This window comes from Heterodontus francisci, chromosome 11 (assembly GCF_036365525.1).
Source record: "Heterodontus francisci isolate sHetFra1 chromosome 11, sHetFra1.hap1, whole genome shotgun sequence".
Lineage (NCBI taxonomy): Eukaryota > Metazoa > Chordata > Chondrichthyes > Heterodontiformes > Heterodontidae > Heterodontus > Heterodontus francisci.
The window spans coordinates 121,081,911-121,105,140 of NC_090381.1; the positions used below are offsets into that span (position 1 = coordinate 121,081,911).

Sequence of the window (23,230 nt, forward strand, 5' to 3'; positions counted from 1 at the left end):
CAGGTTTGACCCTCCGACTGTGCAGCACTCCCTCAGTACTGACCCTCCGACAGTGCAGCACTCCCTCAGTATTGACCCCCCAACTGTGCAGCACGCCCTCAGTACTGACCCTCCGACAGTGCAGCACTCCCTCAGTATTGACCCTCCGACAGTGCAGCACTCCCTCAGGTTTGACCCTCCGACTGTGCAGCACTCCCTCAGTACTGACCCTCCGACTGTGCAGCACTCCCTCAGTATTGACCCCCCAACTGTGCCGCACGCCCTCAGTACTGACCCTCCGACAGTGCAGCACTCCCTCAGTATTGACCCTCCGACAGTGCAGCACTCCCTCAGTATTGACCCCCCAACTGTGCAGCACGCCCTCAGTACTGACCCTCCGACAGTGCAGTACTCCCTCAGTACTGACCCTCCGACTGTGCAGCACTCCCTCAGTACTGACCCTCCGACTGTGCAGCACTCCCTCAGTGCTGACCCTCCGACAGTGCAGAACTCCCTCAGTACTGACCCTCCAACTGTGCAGCACTCACTCAGTATTGACCCTCCGACAGTGCAGCACTCCCTCAGTATTGACCCTCCGACAGTGCAGCACTCCCTCAGTATTGCCCCTCCGACTGTGCAACCCTCCCTCAGTACTGACCCTCCAACTGTGCAGCGCTCCCTCAGTACTGACTCCACGACAGTGCAGCCCTCCCTCAGTATTGACCCTCCGACAGTGCAGCAGTCCCTCAGTATTGACCCTCTAACTGTGCCGCACGCCCTCAGTATTGACCCTCCGACAGTGCAGCACTCCCTCAGTATTGACCCCCCAACTGTGCAGCACGCCCTCAGTACTGACCCTCCGACAGTGCAGTACTCCCTCAGTACTGACCCTCCGACTGTGCAGCACTCCCTCAGTACTGACCCTCCGACTGTGCAGCACTCCCTCAGTGCTGACCCTCCGACAGTGCAGAACTCCCTCAGTACTGACCCTCCAACTGTGCAGCACTCACTCAGTATTGACCCTCCGACAGTGCAGCACTCCCTCAGTACTGACCCTCCAACTGTGCAGCGCTCCCTCAGTACTGACTCCACGACAGTGCAGCCCTCCCTCAGTATTGACCCTCCGACAGTGCAGCAGTCCCTCAGTATTGACCCTCTAACTGTGCAGCACTCCCTCAGTACTGTCATTCCGACAGTGCAGCACTCCCTCAGGACTGACCCTCTCACAGTGCAGCACTACCTCAGTGCTGACCCTCCGACAGTGCAACACTCCCTCAGTACTGACCCTCCAACTGTGCAGCACTCCCTCAGTACTGACCCTCTGACAGTTCAGCACTCCCTCAGTACTGACCCTCCGACAGTGCAGCACTCCCTCAGTACTGACCCTCTTCCAGTGCTGCACTCCCTCAGTACTGACCCTCCAATCGTGCAGCACTCCCTCAGTACTGACCCTCCAACTGTGCAGCACTCCCTCAGTACTGACCCTCTTACAGTGCAGCACTCCCTCGGTACTGACCCTCCGACAGTGCAGCACTCCCTCAGTACTGACCCTCCGACAGTGCAGCACTCCCTCAGTACTGACCCTCCAATCGTGCAGCACTCCCTCAGGACTGACCCTCCAACTGTGCAGCACTCCCTCAGTACTGACCCTCTTACAGTGCAGCACTCCCTCGGTACTGACCCTCCAACTGTGCAGCACTCCCTCAGTATTGACCCTCCAACTGTGCAGCGCTCCCTCAGTACTGACCCTCCGACAGTGCAGCGCTCTCTCAGTACCTACCCTCCAACTGTGCAGCACTCCCTCAGTACTGGCCCTCCGACCGTGCAGCACTCCCTCAGTACTGACCCTCCGACAGTGCAGCACTCCCTCAGTACTGACCCCCTGACAGTGCAGCACACCCTCAGTACTGACCCCCGAACTGTGCAGCGCTCCCTCACTACTGACCCTCCGACAGTGCAGCACTCCCTCAGGTTTGACCCTCCGACTGTGCAGCACTCCCTCAGTACTGACCCTCCAACTGTGCAGCACTCACTCAGTACTGACCCTCCGACAGTGCAGCACTCCCTCAGTATTGACCCTCCGACGGTGCAGCACTCCCTCAGTATTGACCCTCCGACTGTGCAACCCTCCCTCAGTAATGACCCTCCAACAGTGCAAAACTCCCTCAGTACTGAACCTCCGACAGTGCAGCACTCCCTCAGTACTGACCCTCCGACAGTGCAGCACTCCCTCAGTATTGACCCCCCGACAGTGCAGCACTCCCTCAGTACTGACCCCCCAACTGTGCAGCGCTCCCTCACTGCTGACCCTCCGACAGTGCAGCACTCCCTCAGGTTTGACCCTCCGACTGTGCAACCCTCCCTCAGTAATGACCCTCCGACTGTGCAACCCTCCCTCAGTAATGACCCTCCAACAGTGCAAAACTCCCTCAGTACTGAACCTCCGACAGTGCAGCACTCCCTCAGTACTGACCCTCCGACAGTGCAGCACTCCCTCAGTATTGACCCCCCGACAGTGCAGCACTCCCTCAGTACTGACCCCCCAACTGTGCAGCGCTCCCTCACTGCTGACCCTCCAACTGTGCAGCACTCACTCAGTACTGACCCTCCGACAGTGCAGCACTCCCTCAGTATTGACCCTCCGACAGTGCAGCACTCCCTCAGTATTGACCCTCCGACTGTGCAACCCTCCCTCAGTACTGACCCTCCAACAGTGCAAAACTCCCTCAGTACTGACCCTCCGACAGTGCAGCACTCGCTCAGGACTGACCCTCCAACTGTGCAGCGCTCCCTCAGTACTGACACTACGACAGTGCAGCCCTCCCTCAGTACTGACCCTCCGACAGTGCAGCAGTCCCTCAGTATTGACCCTCTAACTGTGCAGCACTCCCTCAGTACTGGCCCTCCGACAGTGCAGCACTCCCTCAGTACTGACCCTCCGACAGTGCAGCACTCCCTCAGTACTGACCCTCTTACAGTGCAGCACTCCCTCAGTACTGACCCTCCAACTGTGCAGCACTCCCTCAGTACTGACCCTCTGACAGTTCAGCACACCCTCAGTACTGACCCTCTTACAGTGCAGCACTCCCTCAGTGCTGACCCTCCGACAGTGCAACACTCTCTCAGTGCTGACCTTCCAACTGTGCAGCACTCCCTCAGTACTGACCCTCCGACAGTGCAGCACTCCCTCAGTATTGACCCTCCAACTGTGCAGCACTCCCTCAGTACTGACCCTCCGACAGTGCAGCACTCCCACAGTACTGACCCTCCGACAGTGCAGCACTCCCTCAGTACTGACCCTCCGACAGTGCAGCACTCTCTCAGTACTGACCCTCCGACAGTGCAGCACTCCCTCAGTACTGACCCTCCGACAGTGCAGCACTCCCTCAGTATTGACCCTCCGACAGTGCAGCACTCCCTCAGTACTGACCCTCTGACAGTGCAGCTCTCCCTCAGTACTGACCCTCCGACAGTGCAGCACTCCCTCAGTACTGACCCTCCAACTGTGCAGCACTCCCTCAGTACTGACCCTCCAACTGTGCAGCGCTCCCTCAGTACTGACTCTACGACAGTGCAGCACTCCCTCAGTACTGACCCTCCGACAGTGCAGCAGTCCCTCAGTATTGACCCTCCAACTGTGCAGCACTCCCTCAGTACTGACCCTCCGACAGTGCAGCACTCCCTCAGTACTGACCCTCCGACAGTGCAGCACTCCCTCAGTACTGACCCTCCGACAGTGCAGCACTCCCTCAGTACTGACCCTCCGACAGTGCAGCACTCCCTCAGTACTGACCCTCCGACAGTGCAGCACTCCCTCAGTACTGACCCTCTGACAGTGCAGCACTCCCTCAGTGCTGACCCTCCGACAGTGCAACACTCCCTCAGTACTGACCCTCCAACTGTGCAGCACTCCCTCAGTACTGACCCTCTGACAGTTCAGCACTCCCTCAGTACTGACCCTCCGACAGTGCAGCACACCCTCAGTACTGACCCTCTTACAGTGCAGCACTCCCTCAGTGCTGACCCTCCGACAGTGCAACACTCTCTCAGTACTGACCCTCCAACTGTGCAGCACTCCCTCAGTACTGGCCCTCTGACAGTGCAGCACTCCCTCAGTCCTGACCCTCTGACAGTGCAGCACTCCCTCAGTATTGACCCTCCAACTGTGCAGCACTCCCTCAGTACTGACCCTCCGACAGTGCAGCACTCCCTCAGTACTGACCCTCCGACAGTGCAACACTCTCTCAGTACTGACCCTCCAACTGTGCAGCACTCCCTCAGTACTGGCTCTCCGACAGTGCAGCACTCCCTCAGTGCTGAACCTCCGACAGTTCAGCACTCCCTCAGTACTGACCCTCCGACAGTGCAGCACTCCCTCAGTACTGACCCTCCGACAGTGCAGCACTCCCTCAGTACTGACCCTCCGACAGTGCAGCACTCCCTCAGTACTGACCCTCCGACAGTGCAGCACTCCCTCAGTACTGACCCTCCAACTGTGCAGCACTCCCTCTGTACTGACACTCCGACAGTGCAGCACTCCCTCAGTACTGACCCTCGGACAGTGCAGCACTCCCTCAGTATTGACCCTCCAACTGTGCAGCTCTCCCTCAGTACTGACCCTCTGACAGTGCAGCACTCCCTCAGCACTGACCCTCTGACAGTGCAGCACTCTCTCAGCACTGACCCTCTGACAGTGCAGCACTCCCTCAGTACTGACCCTCTGACAGTGCAGCACTCCCTCAGTACTGACCCTCTGACAGTGCAGCACTCCCTCAGTACTGACCCTCTGACAGTGCAGCACTCCCTCAGTATTGACCCTCTGACAGTGCAGCACTCCCTCAGTATTGACCCTCTGACAGTGCAGCACTCCCTCAGTATTGACCCTCTGACAGTGCAGCACTCCCTCAGTACTGACCCTCTGACAGTGCAGCACTCCCTCAGTACTGACCCTCTGACAGTGCAGCACTCCCTCAGTACTGACCCTCTGACAGTGCAGCACTCCCTCAGTACTGACCCTCTGACAGTGCAGCACTCCCTCAGTACTGACCCTCTGACAGTGCAGCGCTCCCTCACTACTGACCCTCCGACAGTGCAGCACTTCCTCAGGTTTGACCCTCCGACTGTGCAGCACTCCCTCAGTACTGACCCTCCGACAGTGCAGCACTCCCTCAGTACTGACCCTCCGACAGTGCAGCACTCCCTCAGTACTGACCCTCCGACAGTGCAGCACTCCCTCAGTATTGACCCTCCGACAGTGCAGCACTCCCTCAGTATTGACCCTCCAACTGTGCAGCACTCCCTCAGTACTGACCCTCCGACAGTGCAGCACTCCCTCAGTACTGACCCTCCGACAGTGCAGCACTCCCTCAGTACTGACCCTCCGACAGTGCAGCACTCCCTCAGTATTGACCCTCCAACTGTGCAGCACTCCCTCTGTACTGACCCTCGGACAATGCAGCACTCCCTCAGTACTGACCCTCCGACAGTGCAGCACTCCCTCAGTACTGACCCTCCGACAGTGCAGCACTCCCTCAGTACTGACCCTCCGACAGTGCAGCACTCCCTCAGTACTGACCATCCGACAGTGCAGCACTCCCCCAGTACTGACCCTCCGACAGTACAGCACTCCCTCAGTATTGACCCTCCGACAGTGCAGCACTCCCTCAGTACTGACCCTCTGACAGTGCAGCACTCCCTCAGTATTGACCCTCTGACAGTGCAGCACTCCCTCAGTACTGACCCTCCGACAGTGCAGCACTCCCTCAGTACTGACCCTCCGACAGTGCAGCTGTCCCTCAGTACTGACTCTCCGACAGTGCAGCACTCCCTCAGTATTGACCCGCCAACTGTGCAGCACTCCCTCTGTACTGACCCTCCGACAGTGCAGCACTCCCTCAGTATTGACCCTCGGACAGTGCAGCACTCCCTCAGTACTGACCTTCGGACAGTGCAGTACTCCCTCGGTACTGACCCTCCGACAGTGCAGCACTCCCTCAGTATTGACCCTCCAACTGTGCAGCACTCCCTCTGTACTGACCCTCCGACAGTGCAGCACTCCCTCAGTATTGACCCTCCGACAGTGCAGCACTCCCTCAGTACTGACCCTCCGACAGTGCAGCACTCTCTCAGTACTGACCCTCCGACAGTGCAGCACTCCCTCAGTACTGACCCTCCGACAGTGCAGCACTCCCTCAGTATTGACCCTCCGACAGTGCAGCACTCCCTCAGTACTGACCCTCTGACAGTGCAGCTCTCCCTCAGTACTGACCCTCCGACAGTGCAGCACTCCCTCAGTACTGACCCTCCAACTGTGCAGCACTCCCTCAGTACTGACCCTCCAACTGTGCAGCGCTCCCTCAGTACTGACTCTACGACAGTGCAGCCCTCCCTCAGTACTGACCCTCCGACAGTGCAGCAGTCCCTCAGTATTGACCCTCCAACTGTGCAGCACTCCCTCAGTACTGACCCTCCGACAGTGCAGCACTCCCTCAGTACTGACCCTCCGACAGTGCAGCACTCCCTCAGTACTGACCCTCCGACAGTGCAGCACTCCCTCAGTACTGACCCTCCGACAGTGCAGCACTCCCTCAGTACTGACCCTCTGACAGTGCAGCACTCCCTCAGTGCTGACCCTCCGACAGTGCAACACTCCCTCAGTACTGACCCTCCAACTGTGCAGCACTCCCTCAGTACTGACCCTCTGACAGTTCAGCACTCCCTCAGTACTGACCCTCCGACAGTGCAGCACACCCTCAGTACTGACCCTCTTACAGTGCAGCACTCCCTCAGTGCTGACCCTCCGACAGTGCAACACTCTCTCAGTACTGACCCTCCAACTGTGCAGCACTCCCTCAGTACTGGCCCTCTGACAGTGCAGCACTCCCTCAGTCCTGACCCTCTGACAGTGCAGCACTCCCTCAGTATTGACCCTCCAACTGTGCAGCACTCCCTCAGTACTGACCCTCCGACAGTGCAGCACTCCCTCAGTACTGACCCTCCGACAGTGCAACACTCTCTCAGTACTGACCCTCCAACTGTGCAGCACTCCCTCAGTACTGGCTCTCCGACAGTGCAGCACTCCCTCAGTGCTGAACCTCCGACAGTTCAGCACTCCCTCAGTACTGACCCTCCGACAGTGCAGCACTCCCTCAGTACTGACCCTCCGACAGTGCAGCACTCCCTCAGTACTGACCCTCCGACAGTGCAGCACTCCCTCAGTACTGACCCTCCAACTGTGCAGCACTCCCTCTGTACTGACACTCCGACAGTGCAGCACTCCCTCAGTACTGACCCTCGGACAGTGCAGCACTCCCTCAGTATTGACCCTCCAACTGTGCAGCTCTCCCTCAGTACTGACCCTCTGACAGTGCAGCACTCCCTCAGCACTGACCCTCTGACAGTGCAGCACTCTCTCAGCACTGACCCTCTGACAGTGCAGCACTCCCTCAGTACTGACCCTCTGACAGTGCAGCACTCCCTCAGTACTGACCCTCTGACAGTGCAGCACTCCCTCAGTACTGACCCTCTGACAGTGCAGCACTCCCTCAGTATTGACCCTCTGACAGTGCAGCACTCCCTCAGTACTGACCCTCTGACAGTGCAGCACTCCCTCAGTACTGACCCTCTGACAGTGCAGCGCTCCCTCACTACTGACCCTCCGACAGTGCAGCACTTCCTCAGGTTTGACCCTCCGACTGTGCAGCACTCCCTCAGTACTGACCCTCCGACAGTGCAGCACTCCCTCAGTACTGACCCTCCGACAGTGCAGCACTCCCTCAGTACTGACCCTCCGACAGTGCAGCACTCCCTCAGTATTGACCCTCCGACAGTGCAGCACTCCCTCAGTATTGACCCTCCAACTGTGCAGCACTCCCTCAGTACTGACCCTCCGACAGTGCAGCACTCCCTCAGTACTGACCCTCCGACAGTGCAGCACTCCCTCAGTATTGACCCTCCAACTGTGCAGCACTCCCTCTGTACTGACCCTCGGACAATGCAGCACTCCCTCAGTACTGACCCTCCGACAGTGCAGCACTCCCTCAGTACTGACCCTCCGACAGTGCAGCACTCCCTCAGTACTGACCCTCCGACAGTACAGCACTCCCTCAGTATTGACCCTCCGACAGTGCAGCACTCCCTCAGTACTGACCCTCTGACAGTGCAGCACTCCCTCAGTATTGACCCTCTGACAGTGCAGCACTCCCTCAGTACTGACCCTCCGACAGTGCAGCACTCCCTCAGTACTGACCCTCTGACAGTGCAGCACTCCCTCAGTACTGACCCTCTGACAGTGCAGCACTCCCTCAGTACTGACCCTCCGACAGTGCAGCACTCCCTCAGTATTGACCCTCCGACAGTGCAGCACTCCCTCAGTACTGACCCTCCGACAGTGCAGCACTCCCTCAGTACTGACCCTCCGACAGTGCAGCACTCTCTCAGTACTGACACTCCGACAGTGCAGCACTCCCTCAGTACTGACCCTCTGACAGTGCAGCACTCCCTCAGTATTGACCCTCCGACAGTGCTGCACTCCCTCAGTACTGACCCTCTGACAGTGCAGCAGTCCCTCAGTACTGACTCTCCGACAGTGCAGCACTCCCTCAGTACTGACCCTCGGACAGTGCAGCACTCCCTCAGTACTGACCCTCCGACAGTGCAGCACTCCCTCAGTACTGACCCTCCGACAGTGCAGCACTCCCTCAGTATTGACCCTCCGACTGTGCAGCACTCCCTCAGTATTGACCCTCCGACAGTGCTGCACTCCATCAGTATTGACCCTCCGACAGTGCAGCACTCCCTCAGTACTGACCCTCTGACAGTGCAGCACTCCCTCAGTACTGACCCTCCGACAGTGCAGCACTCCCTCAGTATTGACCCTCTGACAGTGCAGCACTCCCTCAGTACTGACCCTCTGACAGTGCAGCACTCCGTCAGTACTGACCCTCTGAAAGCCTGAAACCCCGACTGAGAAGTCGCATTCTACTAACTGAGCCAGATGCCAGTCATGAAGCGGAGTATCACTGAATCGTTACAGTGCAGAAGGAGGCCATTCAGCCCATTATATCCACACTGACTCCATCAGTCCCATTCCCCTGCCTTCTCCCAATTACCCTGCACATTCCTCCTTCTCATTTCACAGTCTAATTCCCTTCTGAATGCTTCAATTGAACCTGCCTCCACCACACTCTCAGGCAGCGCATTCCAGACCTTAACCACTCGCTGTGTGGAAAAAGATTTTCCTCATGTCACTTTTGCTTCTCTTACCAAATACTTTAAATCTGTGCCCCCTCGTTCTCGATCCTTTCACGCGTCTACTCTGTCCCGACCTCTCACGATTTTGAATACCTCTTTCAAATCACCTCTCAACCTTCTCTTCTCCAAGGTAAACTGTCCGAACTTCTCCAATCTGTCTTCATCACTGAAGTTCCTCAACCCAGGAACCATTCTCGTGAATCTTTTCTGTACTCCCTCCAATGTCCTCTGGTCTTTCCAGAACTGGACACAATAGTCCAGCTCAGACTGAACTAGTGTCTTATACAAGTTCAACATAACCTCAAGAAATGCTGGAACCACTCAGCAGGTCTGGCAGCATCTGTGAAAAGAGAAGCAGAGTTAACGTTTCGGGTCAGCGACCCTTCATCGGAACTGTTCCGAAGAAGGGTCACTGACCCGAAACGTTAACTCTGCTTCTCTTTTCACAGATGCTGCCAGACCTGCTGAGTGGTTCCTGCATTTCTTGTTTTTATTTCAGATTTCCAGCATCTGCAGTATTTCAACATAACTTCCTTGCTCTTGTACTCAATGCCCCTATTAATAAAGCCCAGGATACTGTATACTTTATTAACTTCTCTCTCAACCTGTCCTGCCACCTTCAATAACTTATGCACATATGCACCCAGGTCTCTCTGCTCCTGCACCCCCTTTAGAATTGTACCCTTTATTCTATATTGTCTCTCCATGTTCTTTCTACCAAAATGCATCACTTCACATTTCTCTGCATTGAACTTCATCTGCCACCTTTCTGCCCATTCCACCAACTTGTGTATGTCCTTTTGAAGTGCTTCATGTGTAGAGTTTTGGGAGATTAATGAATCCAGTGGAGGAAGTTTTAACGATAATATGACAGAGGATAGAGAAACTATATGACTGCACAGAAGAGAGAGTGATGGAAGTTGTCTCTGTTTATTTATTTAAAATAAATTGTTGGAATATGAAAGAATCTCCATAATGTAAGTCACAGGTCAGGTGTGATCCAAATCTGGAATGTCCATGTAATCCTCATCCTCATCCTCCTTCTCCTCATCCTCCTCACCACCACCACCACCACCCTGCCAATGCGACAGACACAGAACTGACTTGTTATAGAGTTATACAGCACCGAAACAGGCCCTTCAGCCCCCTGTGTCTGTGCCGGCCAACAAGCACCTAACTATTCTAATCCCATTTTCCAGCACTTGGCCTGTAGCCTTGTATGCTATGGCGTTTCAAGTGCTCATCTAAATACTTATTAAATGTTGTGAGGGTTCCTGCCTCTACCACCTCTTCAGGCAGTGCGTTCCAGATTCCAAACACCCTCTGGGTGAAAACTTTTTCCTCAAATCCCCTCTAAACCTCCTGCCCCTTACCTTAAATCTTTGCCCCCGGTTATTAACACCTCCACTAAGGGAAAAAGTTTATTCCTATCTATCCTATACCCATCATAATTTTGTATACCTCAATCATGATCCCCCTCAGCCTTCTCTGCTCTAAGGAAAAGAACCCTAGCCTTTTCAGTCTCTCTTCATAGCTGAAATGCTCCAGCCCAGGCAACATCCTGGTGAATCTCCTCTGCTCCCTCTCCAGTGCAATCACATCCTTCCTATAGTGTGGTGCCCAGAACTGTACACAGTACTCCAGCTGTGCCCTAACTAGCATTTTATACAGCTCCATCATAACCTCCCTGCTCTTATATTTTATGCCTCGGGCTAATAAAGGCAAGTATCCCACATGCCTTCCTAACTACCTTATCTACCTGTGCTGCTGCCTTCAGTGATCTATGGACAAGTACACCAAGGTCCCTCTGACCCTCTGTATTCCCTAGGGTCCTACCATCCATTGTATATTCCCTTGCTTGTTAGTCCTCCCAAAATGCATCACTCCACAGCTCTCAGGATTAAATTCGATTTGCCACAGCTCTGCCCATCTTACCAGCCCATCTATATCTTGTCAGCATTCATAGGAAGCTTGGTTCTCAAAAGGGGTTTTAACTCCTTGTGGATTAATTCTAAGTTGATCTGTTTTAAAATTTGTGCCATCAAATACCTGTGGTTTTTGGCTTCTGTGTATTTAACCCTCAAATAAACATTGACTGAATAGTTTTAGTTGACATGCTTTGTTCTGGCATGATGTTCCTATGCATGCACACAGTCACATCACACTGAGGGTTTAGATGTTTAATCCTGGTGCAGGGTTTGGATAATCGAGACTTCCCCAGCCAGTGGAAGCTGCATGGCTTGTGAAAAGGGCAGATAGCAGCCGGATTATTGAGCATTCTCAGCGTCATTTGCCAGATTGAGCAACTGGATTAGCGTTGAGTTTGTGTGTGCAGAGATCTCCACTGCAGGGGGCTTGTTAGCTTATCTCCAACACCCCAGTGTTTTACTGGCCACAGCTGATTTTCCTGCTACATGCGGGAGATGCCCAGACTGTGATTGAAAATCAGGACTGAATCCTCACGGCAGCCCAGCTTACAACAGGTAGCCTGATGACATCATGATGATTGATGCACGAGATGTGGAAGCTCATTGGCCAGCAAACACGAGTTCCAGTAAATTGAGAGCAAGTGTTGAGATTAAATCAGATGTTGTGAAAGTGCATCATGAGGTCACAGGAGAAGTGAAGTGTGCAAGGGGGGGCGTGCAGCAAACAATTATTTCATCAGTTCTGAAGGAGGGTCACTGACCCGAAACGTTAACTCTGCTTCTCTCTCCACAGATGCTGCCAGACCTGCTGAGTATTTTCCAGCATTTCTTGTTTTTATTTCAGATTTCCAGCATCCGCAGTATTTTGCTTTTATATATGATATTAAACAATTATTTCAGTTGCGTTTCCCCTGACTTGCAATGATTCTGTAAACAATTTTTTTAGTTTCCCAGTACCCTGAGCTTGGATTCCTAGTTTCTATAACTTTGTGTTTTCGTTTTCCCTCCTGCAGATTAAAGCTGGAATGCAGGAGTTTGGCCCTTTTTGTGGCGATGAAAGTCCTGGAAGGATTGATACAAACAGCAGCAGTGTTCAGATCCTTTTTCACAGTGACGACTCGGGAGATAACCGAGGTTGGAAGATTATGTTCACATCAGTCGGTAGGTTCACTGGGCTTTCAGGGGTGTGGCTTTTCTCATTGTTAACATCATTCTCCTCTCCTTTCCTGACTCCTGACTGTGGGACTAATTCACCCCTAACACCTGCCCTCAGGAATCCTCCACTGACCATCCCACACCCTTGAGCCTGGGCTTGGTGATCAGAATGGTGTTCCCTCTCCTGTAGGATCCCATCTAATTCTCAGCAAACATCCCAAGTGTGGACAGCCCAACAGGAGTCCAGCGATAGTCAGAAACAGCTGGGGCTGTTCCTTTCTCCCTCGAGGGTACGTAGCATTGTACCCACTGCCCCAGCACAAACCAGCAAACTATGCCAAGCGCCAGTTCTGGTCTGTGCAGACAGTCTCTCATCACTGGCCCAGGCTCAGTCCTTTTGCATTAGCTGTGTGTGTATAAGAATGTGTGCACATATGTATTTACATGTGCACATACGTGTGTACATTGTGTGTACAGTGTGTGTATGTGTGAGACTGGCAACTAGCATTCAAGGAAACCCCAAAATTTTCTATAGATATATAAATAGTAAAAGGGTGGTAAAAGGAGGAATGGGGCCGATTAGGGACCAGAAAGGGGATTTACACTTGGAGGCAGAGGGCATAGCTGAGGTATTTAATGAATACTTTGCATCTGTCTTTACCAAGGAAGCAGATGCAACCCAGGCAATGGTGCAAGAGGAGGTAATTCAGACACTAGAAGGGTTTAAAATTGATAAATAGGATGCATTAGATAAGCTGTCTGTACTTAAAATGGATAAAGCACCAGGGCCGGATGAGATGCATCCAAGGATACTTAGGGAAGTGAGGGTGGAAATCGCAAAGGCACTGGCCATAATTTTTCAGTCTTCCTTAGACTCCAGGATGGTGCCAGAGGACTAGAAAATTGCAAACGTTACACCCTTGTTCAAGAAAGGTTATAAAGATAAGCTCAGCAACTACAGGCCAGTCAATTTAACTTCAGAGATGGGGAAACTTCTAGAAAAAAAGTAATTCAAGACAAAATTAATAGTCACATGCACAAATGCGGGTTAATTAAGGAAAGCCAGCATGGATTTCTAAAGGGAAAATCATGTTTAACTAATTTGCTGGAGTTTTTTAGGAGGTAACAGAGAGGGTTGATGAAGGCAATGCTGTTGATGTGGTTTACATGGACTTTCAGAAGGCATTTGATACAGTGCCACACAACAGACTTGTGAGCAAACTTGTAGCTCACGGAATAAAAGGGATGGGAGCAACATGGAATTGGCTGAGTGACAGGAAACAAAGAGTAGTGGTTAATGGATGTTTTTCGGGCTGGAGGAAGGTTTGTAGTGGAGATCCCCAGGCGTCAGTGTTGGGATCATTGCTTTTCCTGATATATATAAAGTGGCATGGACAGAGTGGATAGTCAGAAGCTTTTTCCCAGGGTGGAAGAGTCAGTTACTAGGGGACATAGGTTTAAGGTGAGAGGGGCAAAGTTTAGAGGGGATGTGCGAGGCAAGTTCTATACACAGAGGGTGGTGAGTGCCTGGAACTTGCTGCCGGGGGAGGTGGTGGAAGCAGGTACGATAGCGATGTTTAAGAGACATCTTGACAAATATATGAATAGGATGGGAATAGAGGGATACGGACCCCGGAAGTGCAGAAGGTTTTAGTTTAGGCAGGCATCAAGATCGGCGCAGGCTTGGAGGGCTGAATGGCCTGTTCCTGTGCTGTACTGTTCTTTGTTCTTTTGACCTAGACCTTGGTGTACAGTGTACAATTTCAAAGTTTGCAGATGATACGAAACTTGGAAGCATTGTGAACTGTGAGGAGGATAGTGTAGAACTTCAAAAGGACATAGACAAGTTGGTGGAATGGGCAGACAAGTGGCAGATGAAGTTCAATGCAGAGAAATGTGAAGTGATGCATTTTGGTAGGAAGAACATGGAGTGAATATAGAATAGAGGGTACAATTCTGAAGGTTGTGCAGGAGCAGAGGACGCGGGTGTATATGTGCATAAGACATTGAAGGTGGCAGGACAGGTTGAGAGAGAAGTTAATAAAGCATACAGTATCCTGGGCTTTATTAATAGGGGCATAGAGTACAAGAGCAAGGAAAAATGTTGAACTTGTATAAGACACTAGTTTGGCCTCAGCTGAAGTATTGTGTCCAATTCCGGGGCACCGCACTTTAGGAAAGATGTGAGGGAATTGGAGAGAGAAAAGATTCAGGAGAATGGTTCCTGGGATGAGGAATTTCAGTTATGAAGACAGATTGGAGAAGTTCGACCATTTTCCTTGGAGAAGACACGGTTGAGAGGTGATTTGATAGAGGTATTCAAAATCATGAGGGGTCTGGACAGAGTAGATAGAGAGAAACTGTTCCCACTCGTGAAAGGATCGAGAACGAGAGGGCACAGATTTAAAGTATTTGGTAAGAGAAGCAAAAGTGACATGGGAAAAAACTTTTTCACACAGCAAGTGGTTAAGGTCTGGAATGCACTGCCTGAGAACGTGATGGAGGCAGGTTTAATTGAAACATTCAAAAGGGAACATAGAACATTACAGCGCAGTACAGGCCCTTCAGCCCTCGATGTTGCGCCAACCTGTGAAACCATCTGACCTACACTATTCCATTTTCATCCATATGTCTATCCAATGACCACTTAAATGCCCTTAAAGTTGGCGAGTCTACTACTGTTGCAGGCAGGGCGTTCCACGCCCCTACTACTCTCTGAGTAAAGAAACTACCTCTGACATCTGTCCTATATCTATCACCCCTCAACTTAAAACTATGTCCCCTCGTGTTTGCCATCACCATCCGAAGAAAAAGGCTCTCACTATCCACCCTGTCCAACCCTCTGAATTAGACAGTTGTATGAAAAGGAAGAATGTGCAGGGTTACAGGGAGAAGGTGGGGGTGACTCGGGGGGGTGGGGGTGGGGGTGACTCGGGGGGGTGGGGGAAGGGGTGACTCGGGGGGGTGGCAGGGAGGAGGTGACTTGGGGGGGGTTGCGGGGGAGGGGGAGACCCGGTTGGGGGGGGGGGAAGGGGTGACTCGGGGGGGTTGCGGGGGAGGGGGCGACTCGGGGGTGGGGGAGGGGGTGATTCGGTGGGGTGCGGGGAGGGGGTGACTCGGGGGGGGTGCGGGGGAGGGGGTGACTCGGGGGGGGTGCGGGGGAGGGGGTGACTCGGGGGGGTGCGGGGGAGGGGGTAACTTGGGGGGGGGAGGGGGTGACTCGGGGGGGGTGCGGGGGAGGGGGGTGACTCGGGGGGAGGGTGGTGGAAGGGGTGACTCGGGGGGGTGGTAGGGAGGAGGTGACTTGGGGGTGGAAAGGGGTGACTCGGGGGGGTGGTAGGGAGGAGGTGACTCGGGGGGGTTGCGGGGGAGGGGGAGACTCGGGGGGGGGGTAGGGGTGACTCGGGGGGGGTGGTAGGGAGGGGTTGACTCGGGGGGGGGGGGGGTTTGCGGGGGAGGGGGTAACTCGGGGGGGATGGGGGAGGGGGGTGACTCGGGGGGGGGTGCGGGGGAGGGGGTGACTCGGGGGGGTGCGGGGGAGGGTAGATGCAGGGGCGGGTGTTGAAGTCTCCAGTCACGGCCTCTCTCTGACACATTCCCAATGCCTGACACAACATTTCAACTTCAGAAGCCACTTCCTCGTTTTCCAATTCCTCTGCACTCTCACTTTATTCTCCAATCCTCTCCAGAGCTTTATCTTAACCCACACTTTTAATGTTTCTGACTGGCTTATTCATTCCTAATTCTATCCTCCCTCCTTCCTGCACTGATCACATCGTGCTCTGACACGCTCTAAGCAGTCTCCTCACAAATTTCTTTTTACATCTTCCCCTTCGTCTCTTCAACCAACTCTTGCATTTCACTCTTAGTTCTTACAGATCATTGTTCAATCCTTTTCAAGTGTCTCAGTACGTTTATTATCTGAAAGGTGCAGAATATTTAGTAGCTGTTGTTGGTGATGAGGATTATAACTGTGTGCAGAATATTCTCTTTGTCCAGTGTTGAAGTGGACGTGTTCAGTTGATTTGAATGATTTTCGATGGTGATTTTGGTGAATGTGTCAGTGATAATGATGCTGTTATCAATGTTGAAGTTGATGATAATATTGGTGATGATGTCAGTGATGTTGATGTTGGTAATTTAGGAAAACATTCTGGGAAATTCCTTCCTGATCCTGAAGGGAATCAAAGGAGCTCCAGGAGATCACAGTGACTGGGAGATACGTCCTCACTTACCATTACAGGAACTCATCCAGCTGCTTTTCAATGATTGCAGGGAATCTGCACTAACTGCATGAGCCAGAAACTTATTCCAGTCGGCAACAATCCATCACAATCAAGTACCTTCTAACATCTAACCTTGTTCTACGCTTGTGTAATGTATACTCGTGTCCTCTGATCTTCCTGAACCTATCTGGATTATCCTCACGGAACAAATCTAATCCTTTCATTATTTTCACAGAATCACAGAATTGTTACAGCTAGAAGGAGGCCATTCGGCCCATCATGACTGCACTGGCTCTCTGAATGAGCAACTCCCTCAGTTCCATTCCCTGCCTTCTCCCCGTAACCCTGCACATTCTTCCTTTTCATATAACTGTCCAATTCCCTTTTGAATGCTTCAATTGAACCTGCCTCCGCCACACTGTCAGGCAGCCTCAATCAAATATCCTCAAAGTCTGTGTCTTTTTAGATTAGAAAGCCCTAGTTCCATAAACCTATCCTGGTAACCAAGGGCCGTTAAAACCTTCTCTAGGACCCAGCATGAGAGGGGACCAAAAATGGATAGTATTTAGATGAAGCCCAAGAAAGGCCTTGCACAGAGACAGAATTGGCAATACATCTGTGCTAACCTCACAGGACTGAGGTGGACCTTCAGTGATTCCTGAATTCTAATGCCCATGCCCCTCTCCAGCTGTTGCCCCCAACCCAGGTACATTACACTACATTTATCTCAATTAATAAATATCTGTCAGATATGAACCCATTCTCTGATCACATCCAGATCTGCCTGTAATCTATTTTTCTCACTGAAGATTCTTACATCCACACATATGTTTGTATCCTCCGTGAACTCGCAGACAGATCCCCTGATTCCTTCATCGAGATCCAGATAAAGATGAAGAGTAATGGCTCAAACATTGATCAGTGTGGGTTTCCATTACGTGGAAGGTACAGCACAGAAACAGGCCATTCGGCCCAACACGCTGCTGGTGATTGTGCTCCACATGAACGTCCTGCTTCTTTATTTCAGCTCACCCAATCAGTATATCCTATTGTATTCTCCCACATGGACTGAAGTGTGGTCTAACCAAAATTCTGTTTCAGTTTAACATTATTTCTCTGCTTTTGAATTTTTACCTCCTGAAACCATTAAAAGCTAGTGGACAGGTACAACAATAATTAAAAAGGCAACCTCCACAATCCACCCCCTGCCCTGCACCTCACACAAACTGGGTTCCTCGGTAAGCACTGTGAAAGCTAGTGGACAGGTACAACAATAATTAAAAAGCAATGGAATGTTGGCCTTTATCTCAAGGAAGCTGGAAATGATGTTACAGCTGTACAGGGTCTGGTTCGACCCCAGCGGAGGAACTGCATTCAGTTCTGGGCACTGTACCTCAGGAAGGATATATTGGCCTTGGAAGCGGGTGCAGTGCAGATTCAACAGAATGATACTGGAGCTAAAAGGGTTAAATTATGAGGACAGGTTGCACAGACTAGGCTCGTATTCTCTCGAGTATAGACGATTAAGGGTGATCTGATCGAGGTGTTTAAGATGATTAAAGAAGTTGATAAAGTAAGTTGAGAGAAACTATTTCCTTTGGTGGGAGAGTCCAGACCAAGGGGGCATAACCTTCAAATGCGAGCCAGGCTGTTCAGGGGTGATGTCAGGAAGCACTTCCTCACAGAAAGGGGAGTGGAAATCAGGAACTCTATTCCCCAAAAAGCTTTGAATGCTGGGGTCAATTGTAAATTTCAAAACTGTTAGGCAAGGGTTTGCAGAGCCAAAGCAGGTAAATGAAGTTAAGATGCACATCAGCCATGATCTCGTTGAATGGCAGAACAGGCTTGAGGGGCTGAATGGCCTCCTCTGTTCCTAAATGGACCCCAATGTTTTGTTTCTAATTTTTATGACTTTGTTAACCTGTGTCAATACTGTTGGAGTTTTGTGGATCTGTATCCCCAGATCCCTGTGTTCCTCTATCCCATTTAGACTCTTATTTTCCAAAGAGTATGTGGCCTCCTTATTCTTCCTACCAACCTGTACCAACTCCCACTTATCATTTGCCAATTACACTCCCATTCTGCACGTTTTTCAAAATGCCGACCTGTATTTTGTCCTCCTCTGTATTAGCTATATCTCCCAATTTGATATCATCTACAAATTTTGATATTGTGCTTCTGATTTCAAAAGATTTATGTAAATAGTGGACAGTGGACCCAGCACCAATCTTTGTGGAACACCACATCCTACTTTATGCAATCTGAGTAACTACCTTTAGCCCCTGCTCTGTTTTCTATCTGTAGCCAGCTTGCTATCCATTCTGCTACTTGTCCCCTAACTCCACAAACTCTGACCTTAGTCTTGAGTCTACTATGCAGTACTTTACCAATGGCCTTTTGGAATTTCAAATGCATTACATCTATTACATTACCCTCATTTACTCTTTCTGTTACTTCCTCAAATAATTCACTAAGTTTGGTCGAGCATGACCTTCCTCTTTGGAATCCATGCTGACTGCTCTTTATTATATTTTCAGTTTATAGATGTTTTTCTATTACATCTTTGAGTAAGGATTTTATTATCTTTCCTATCACCAACATTAACCTAATTAGTCTATCGTTCCCTGGACTGTTCTATCTCCCTTTTTAAATATGGAATCACATTAGGTGTTCACCAGTCCTCTGGAACTATTCCCTTTGCTAATGAATTTTTGTAGCTGTGTAATAGTGCCTCTGCTATCTCTTCTGTAACTTCTTTTAATATGCACAGATACCATCCATCTGGACAAGAGTGTTTGTCCCCTCTAAGTTTGATTAGTTTATCAATTATCTCCCCCTTTTCTATCTTAAATGACTTGATATCCTTGATTTTTAACAAAATATATTTTTCCTGAATGTTTAAATATTTCCCACTGCTGCTCTTATCTCTGTCAATGATTCTTTTCTTGTTTATTTTCCCTAGTTCCATCCTCAACCTCTCACAATCAACTTTTTTGTAATCTATTACTTTGGTCTTTGTCTTTTGCCTTTCTCAATCAATGGGCCAGAACTTCCTGGAATGGGACAATGTGATTAAACTTTTTTACCTCATCCTTCAAATCACGTGATATTTGCACTGCAAATTTTTTTTTATTCATTCAGTGGATGTGGGTGTCACTGGCCAGGCCAGCATTTATTTCCCATCCCTAATTGCCCTTGAGAAGGTGGTGGTGAGCTGCCTTCTTGAACCGCTGCAGTCCATGTGGGGTAGGTACATCCACAGTGCTGTTAGGAAGGGAGTTCCAGGATTTTGACCCAGCAACATTTCTGGAAATGCAAATGAATAATGGGGGTATTGATGTCAACATCACATCTGGGACCTCAGGAAAGTAGTTCCCAATGGTCGCTCTCCTGAACCAATGAAAATAAAATAGAGAAAGATCCAGAGAGAACAATGAGCGGGAAATGGGCTGAATTAGAGTCAACTTAGATATCGAAAGTGAAAGAGAATGGTTTAAGAGTGAAGAAAGATTACAAAAAGGGAAAGTAATAAAAATATTACAAAGTACAAATTGTGGAGGAAGTCATTGGGAATTGCTGTATTTGTCCTTGAGAAGTTAATGCAGGTTATTTTGGTGAAAATATATGCTAATTGGGTTAATAAGATACACCTGTTTGAATGTCTGGTTTCAGTATGTAATTGTGGTCCTAATTGGTGGTTACCATCGTTTGAATTTACCTGGACGATTTGCCTGAACCAGCCAGTGGCAGTTTTAACCCTCAGTGCTGATTAGATGCAGTTTTCCTGGAGTAGTTGATGTGGCTCCTCACACCCACTTCCACAGACTCACAACAGCAGATTCCAGGATGGCTCAGGGACCGAGGGAGAGGGCACACAGACTCTCAGACGCAGCACTGAGGTCCTGGTGGAGGAGGTCTAGAGGAGCAGGGACGTCCTGCACCCACAGGGTGGAACGGAGTCCCTCTCGCCCTCCTGTCCCCCTCAGCCTCCTGTCTCCCTTCCCCTCCTCTCTCCTGCAGTAGCTGGTGCTGCTCTGCCGGGCTCATGTCGTCCTGCAGACAAAGGGGGCTCCTAGCAAGATGCCCATGACCAAGGAGGACCTTTCTCCTGGTGACTCCTATAAGGTGGAGTAGCAGAGTACTCACTCTTTATAGGTGAGGTCCTGTGAGAATTTGTGAAATAAATGTTGATAAAGTGCTGGTGAAGTGTCCAAGAAAGTCCCCTGATGTGTTTCCAAGGTTCTCTTGGCAGCAGTGATCATGAAATGAATATCTCTTTAAGTAACACTTGAATGACTAGTTTATTCCTACTCAGTTGATCACTGGGAGAGGCCAATTAATTAGGACAAGTGCAGCTGCCAAAATGCCATGCTGCCTCTTTAATGATCACTAGCAGGTCATTTAAATGACAGTGTATAAAAATTCTTAACTATGAAATATGAAACCAGCAACCCCATCCATAATGTTCAGGAACAATGGTACTACTTTGATAGGAACGTAGGAATTGTTGGACGAAAAAGGACTAAGGTCAATTTAGAATTTAATTTTTCTACGGTTCTATGGTTCTAGAATCATAGAATGGTTACAGCACAGAAGGAGGCCATTCATCCCCTTGTGCCCATGCCAGCTCTCTGCAAGAGTTATTTAGCTAGTTTTACACTCCCGCCTTTGCCCTGAAATCTTTTTCTCCAATTGCTTATCCAATTCCTTTTTGAATGCCTTGATTGAATCTGCCTCACTCTCGTTCCAGACCCTGACCACTCACTGTGCCACAAAAGAATTGCTCACCTTAACCCTCTTCCTCTTAAATATGTTACACTCACCACACGTCACATCTGAAATTATTCTTGTACTTTATCACAAAATTATTTTCCAAAAGAAATCTATCTAATTTGCATTTCCGAGCATCAAAACAGCTAGACATCCTGAATATAAAAGCAAAATACTGCAGATGTTGGAAATCTGAAATAAAAACACAAAATACTGCAAATACTCAGCAGGTCTGGCAGCATCTGTGGAGAGAGAAGCAGAGTTAACGTTTCGGGTCAGTGAGCTAGAACTTCGTTTTGAAGAAGTGTCACTGACCCGAAACGTTAACTCTGCTTCTCTCTCCACAGATGCTGCCAGACCTGCTGAGTATTTGCAGCATTTCTTGTTTTTATTATCCATCCTGAAAATTGTTCCCCTCCAACACTCAAGAGTTTGAATGGAAAAACTGGCACAAATATACTGCCAAGATGGAAAAAACATTTTAAAAAACTTATCAGAACAATTCATGACATGCTGCAATGAGACTCCACAGCTTCATTGTTCACTTCCTGGGCCTCCAATGTTGTGGTCATGTCAGGACAATACATCACCACATTAGCAGGGTCCTCAGCGTATGAATTATCAGGCCTAAATGGCTAAAGTGAAATTATTCTGCAATGAATGCAATGAATTTCAGTGGGGAGACTCATGGCGAGATTGCTATTTACTTTTGGTTTTGTTAAGGCTAACAGTGCAAATCGTCCAGCAATTTGTGGCGAATCAAAACTTGTTATCTCCTCTTCACTGCAAATTGCTGGATTTTTTACAAACTAATAATGCTGAGCGCCATTAATTCACCATTATTTTTCCAGCAATTTCTGGACCATTATCTTAAATCTCAATATATTGTGATGCTATTGCCTAGATGATCCCCTATGCTTACTTCTCTTATCTGCTGTGGTTCATTTCTAATTGCTGGATCCAGCAGTGATTTCCCCTTTTGTCGGACTTCCTATGTACTGGCTAAGGATGGTGTCCTGCACACAATGTAAACATCCCATAGTAATCTGTCTCCATGCAGAGTTACCAAGACGAATGATTGCTTTCTGTCTATGAGGAAACAAGCAGGCCCTCATCCAACCCAAAATCTGTTTCCCAATCCCACAGGACTCAACCTTATTTAGTGGCCTTTTGTGCATTGTTGAAAATATTGATGTTGAAGATGATGAAATTGATGATTTTGATATTAAAGTTGGTGATGTCAATGATGATGAAAATGATAATTATGATATTCCTTGTATTGATAGTTTGATGAGATATTTCTGTTATACTAATGTCTCTGGTGACTTTGATTAAATTCCCTTTTTGATTAGATAAATTTGGTCACAGATGTTATCTATTTTTCCTTTTGCAAATACAAAAAGTAAAATTCTAAGAATATCAAAAGCAAGGAACAAGCATTCAGACCCTCAGTCCTGTTCAATCTAGATCCTGCACCTCATTATTGTATAATTGGCCCTATCAGTCCCTCTGCACCCAAAGTCAGTATCTGATTAATTTGCGCTCCATGCTGCCTATTGATTGACAACTTCAGGAAACATTGATTTTTTTTCTGCAAGGTAATTAATCATGACTGCATTCTCTTTAAAATTTTGGGCCCTTGACAACTCCATGAGGGGAAATGGGACAAGTGAGTTTGATCTCAGATCAGCAATGATCTCATTGAATGCTGGGACAGGTTCAAGGTGCTGATTGGCCTACTCCTGTTCCGATGTGGAAGTAAGATGACAAGTTCAAAAATATGTGAAGAATGCTGCTGAATTATTTTAAAAAGCTCAACAATTCATTTTTAAGAGGGAAGTGGAAAAGTATTGGAAAAAAATAATGGAAAAGAGATGGGGAAAGTTTGGAAGGGATGGACCTAAATCGCAAGGTTTTTTC

At 49.8% G+C, this 23,230-nt stretch overlaps 1 protein-coding gene across 10 annotated transcripts in view; it reads left to right on the plus strand.

Annotated features, from left to right (window-relative positions):
* The window catches only part of masp1 (MBL associated serine protease 1), a 354,556-nt gene that overhangs the window by 87,785 nt on the left and 243,541 nt on the right, over positions 1–23,230 (plus strand). For 9 of the 10 annotated variants that reach the window (XR_010976007.1, XR_010976006.1, XM_068042858.1 and 6 more), the window contains exon 6: positions 12,173–12,320. Coding sequence is in view for 8 of the 10 variants with exons in the window: in XM_068042858.1 (XP_067898959.1) it covers positions 12,173–12,320 (148 nt within the window). In the remaining 2 variants the exon portion in view is untranslated. Of the gene's footprint in view, positions 1–12,172; positions 12,321–16,458; positions 21,513–23,230 lie in introns of those variants that run through there. The other variant, XM_068042865.1, reaches the window with a different exon arrangement.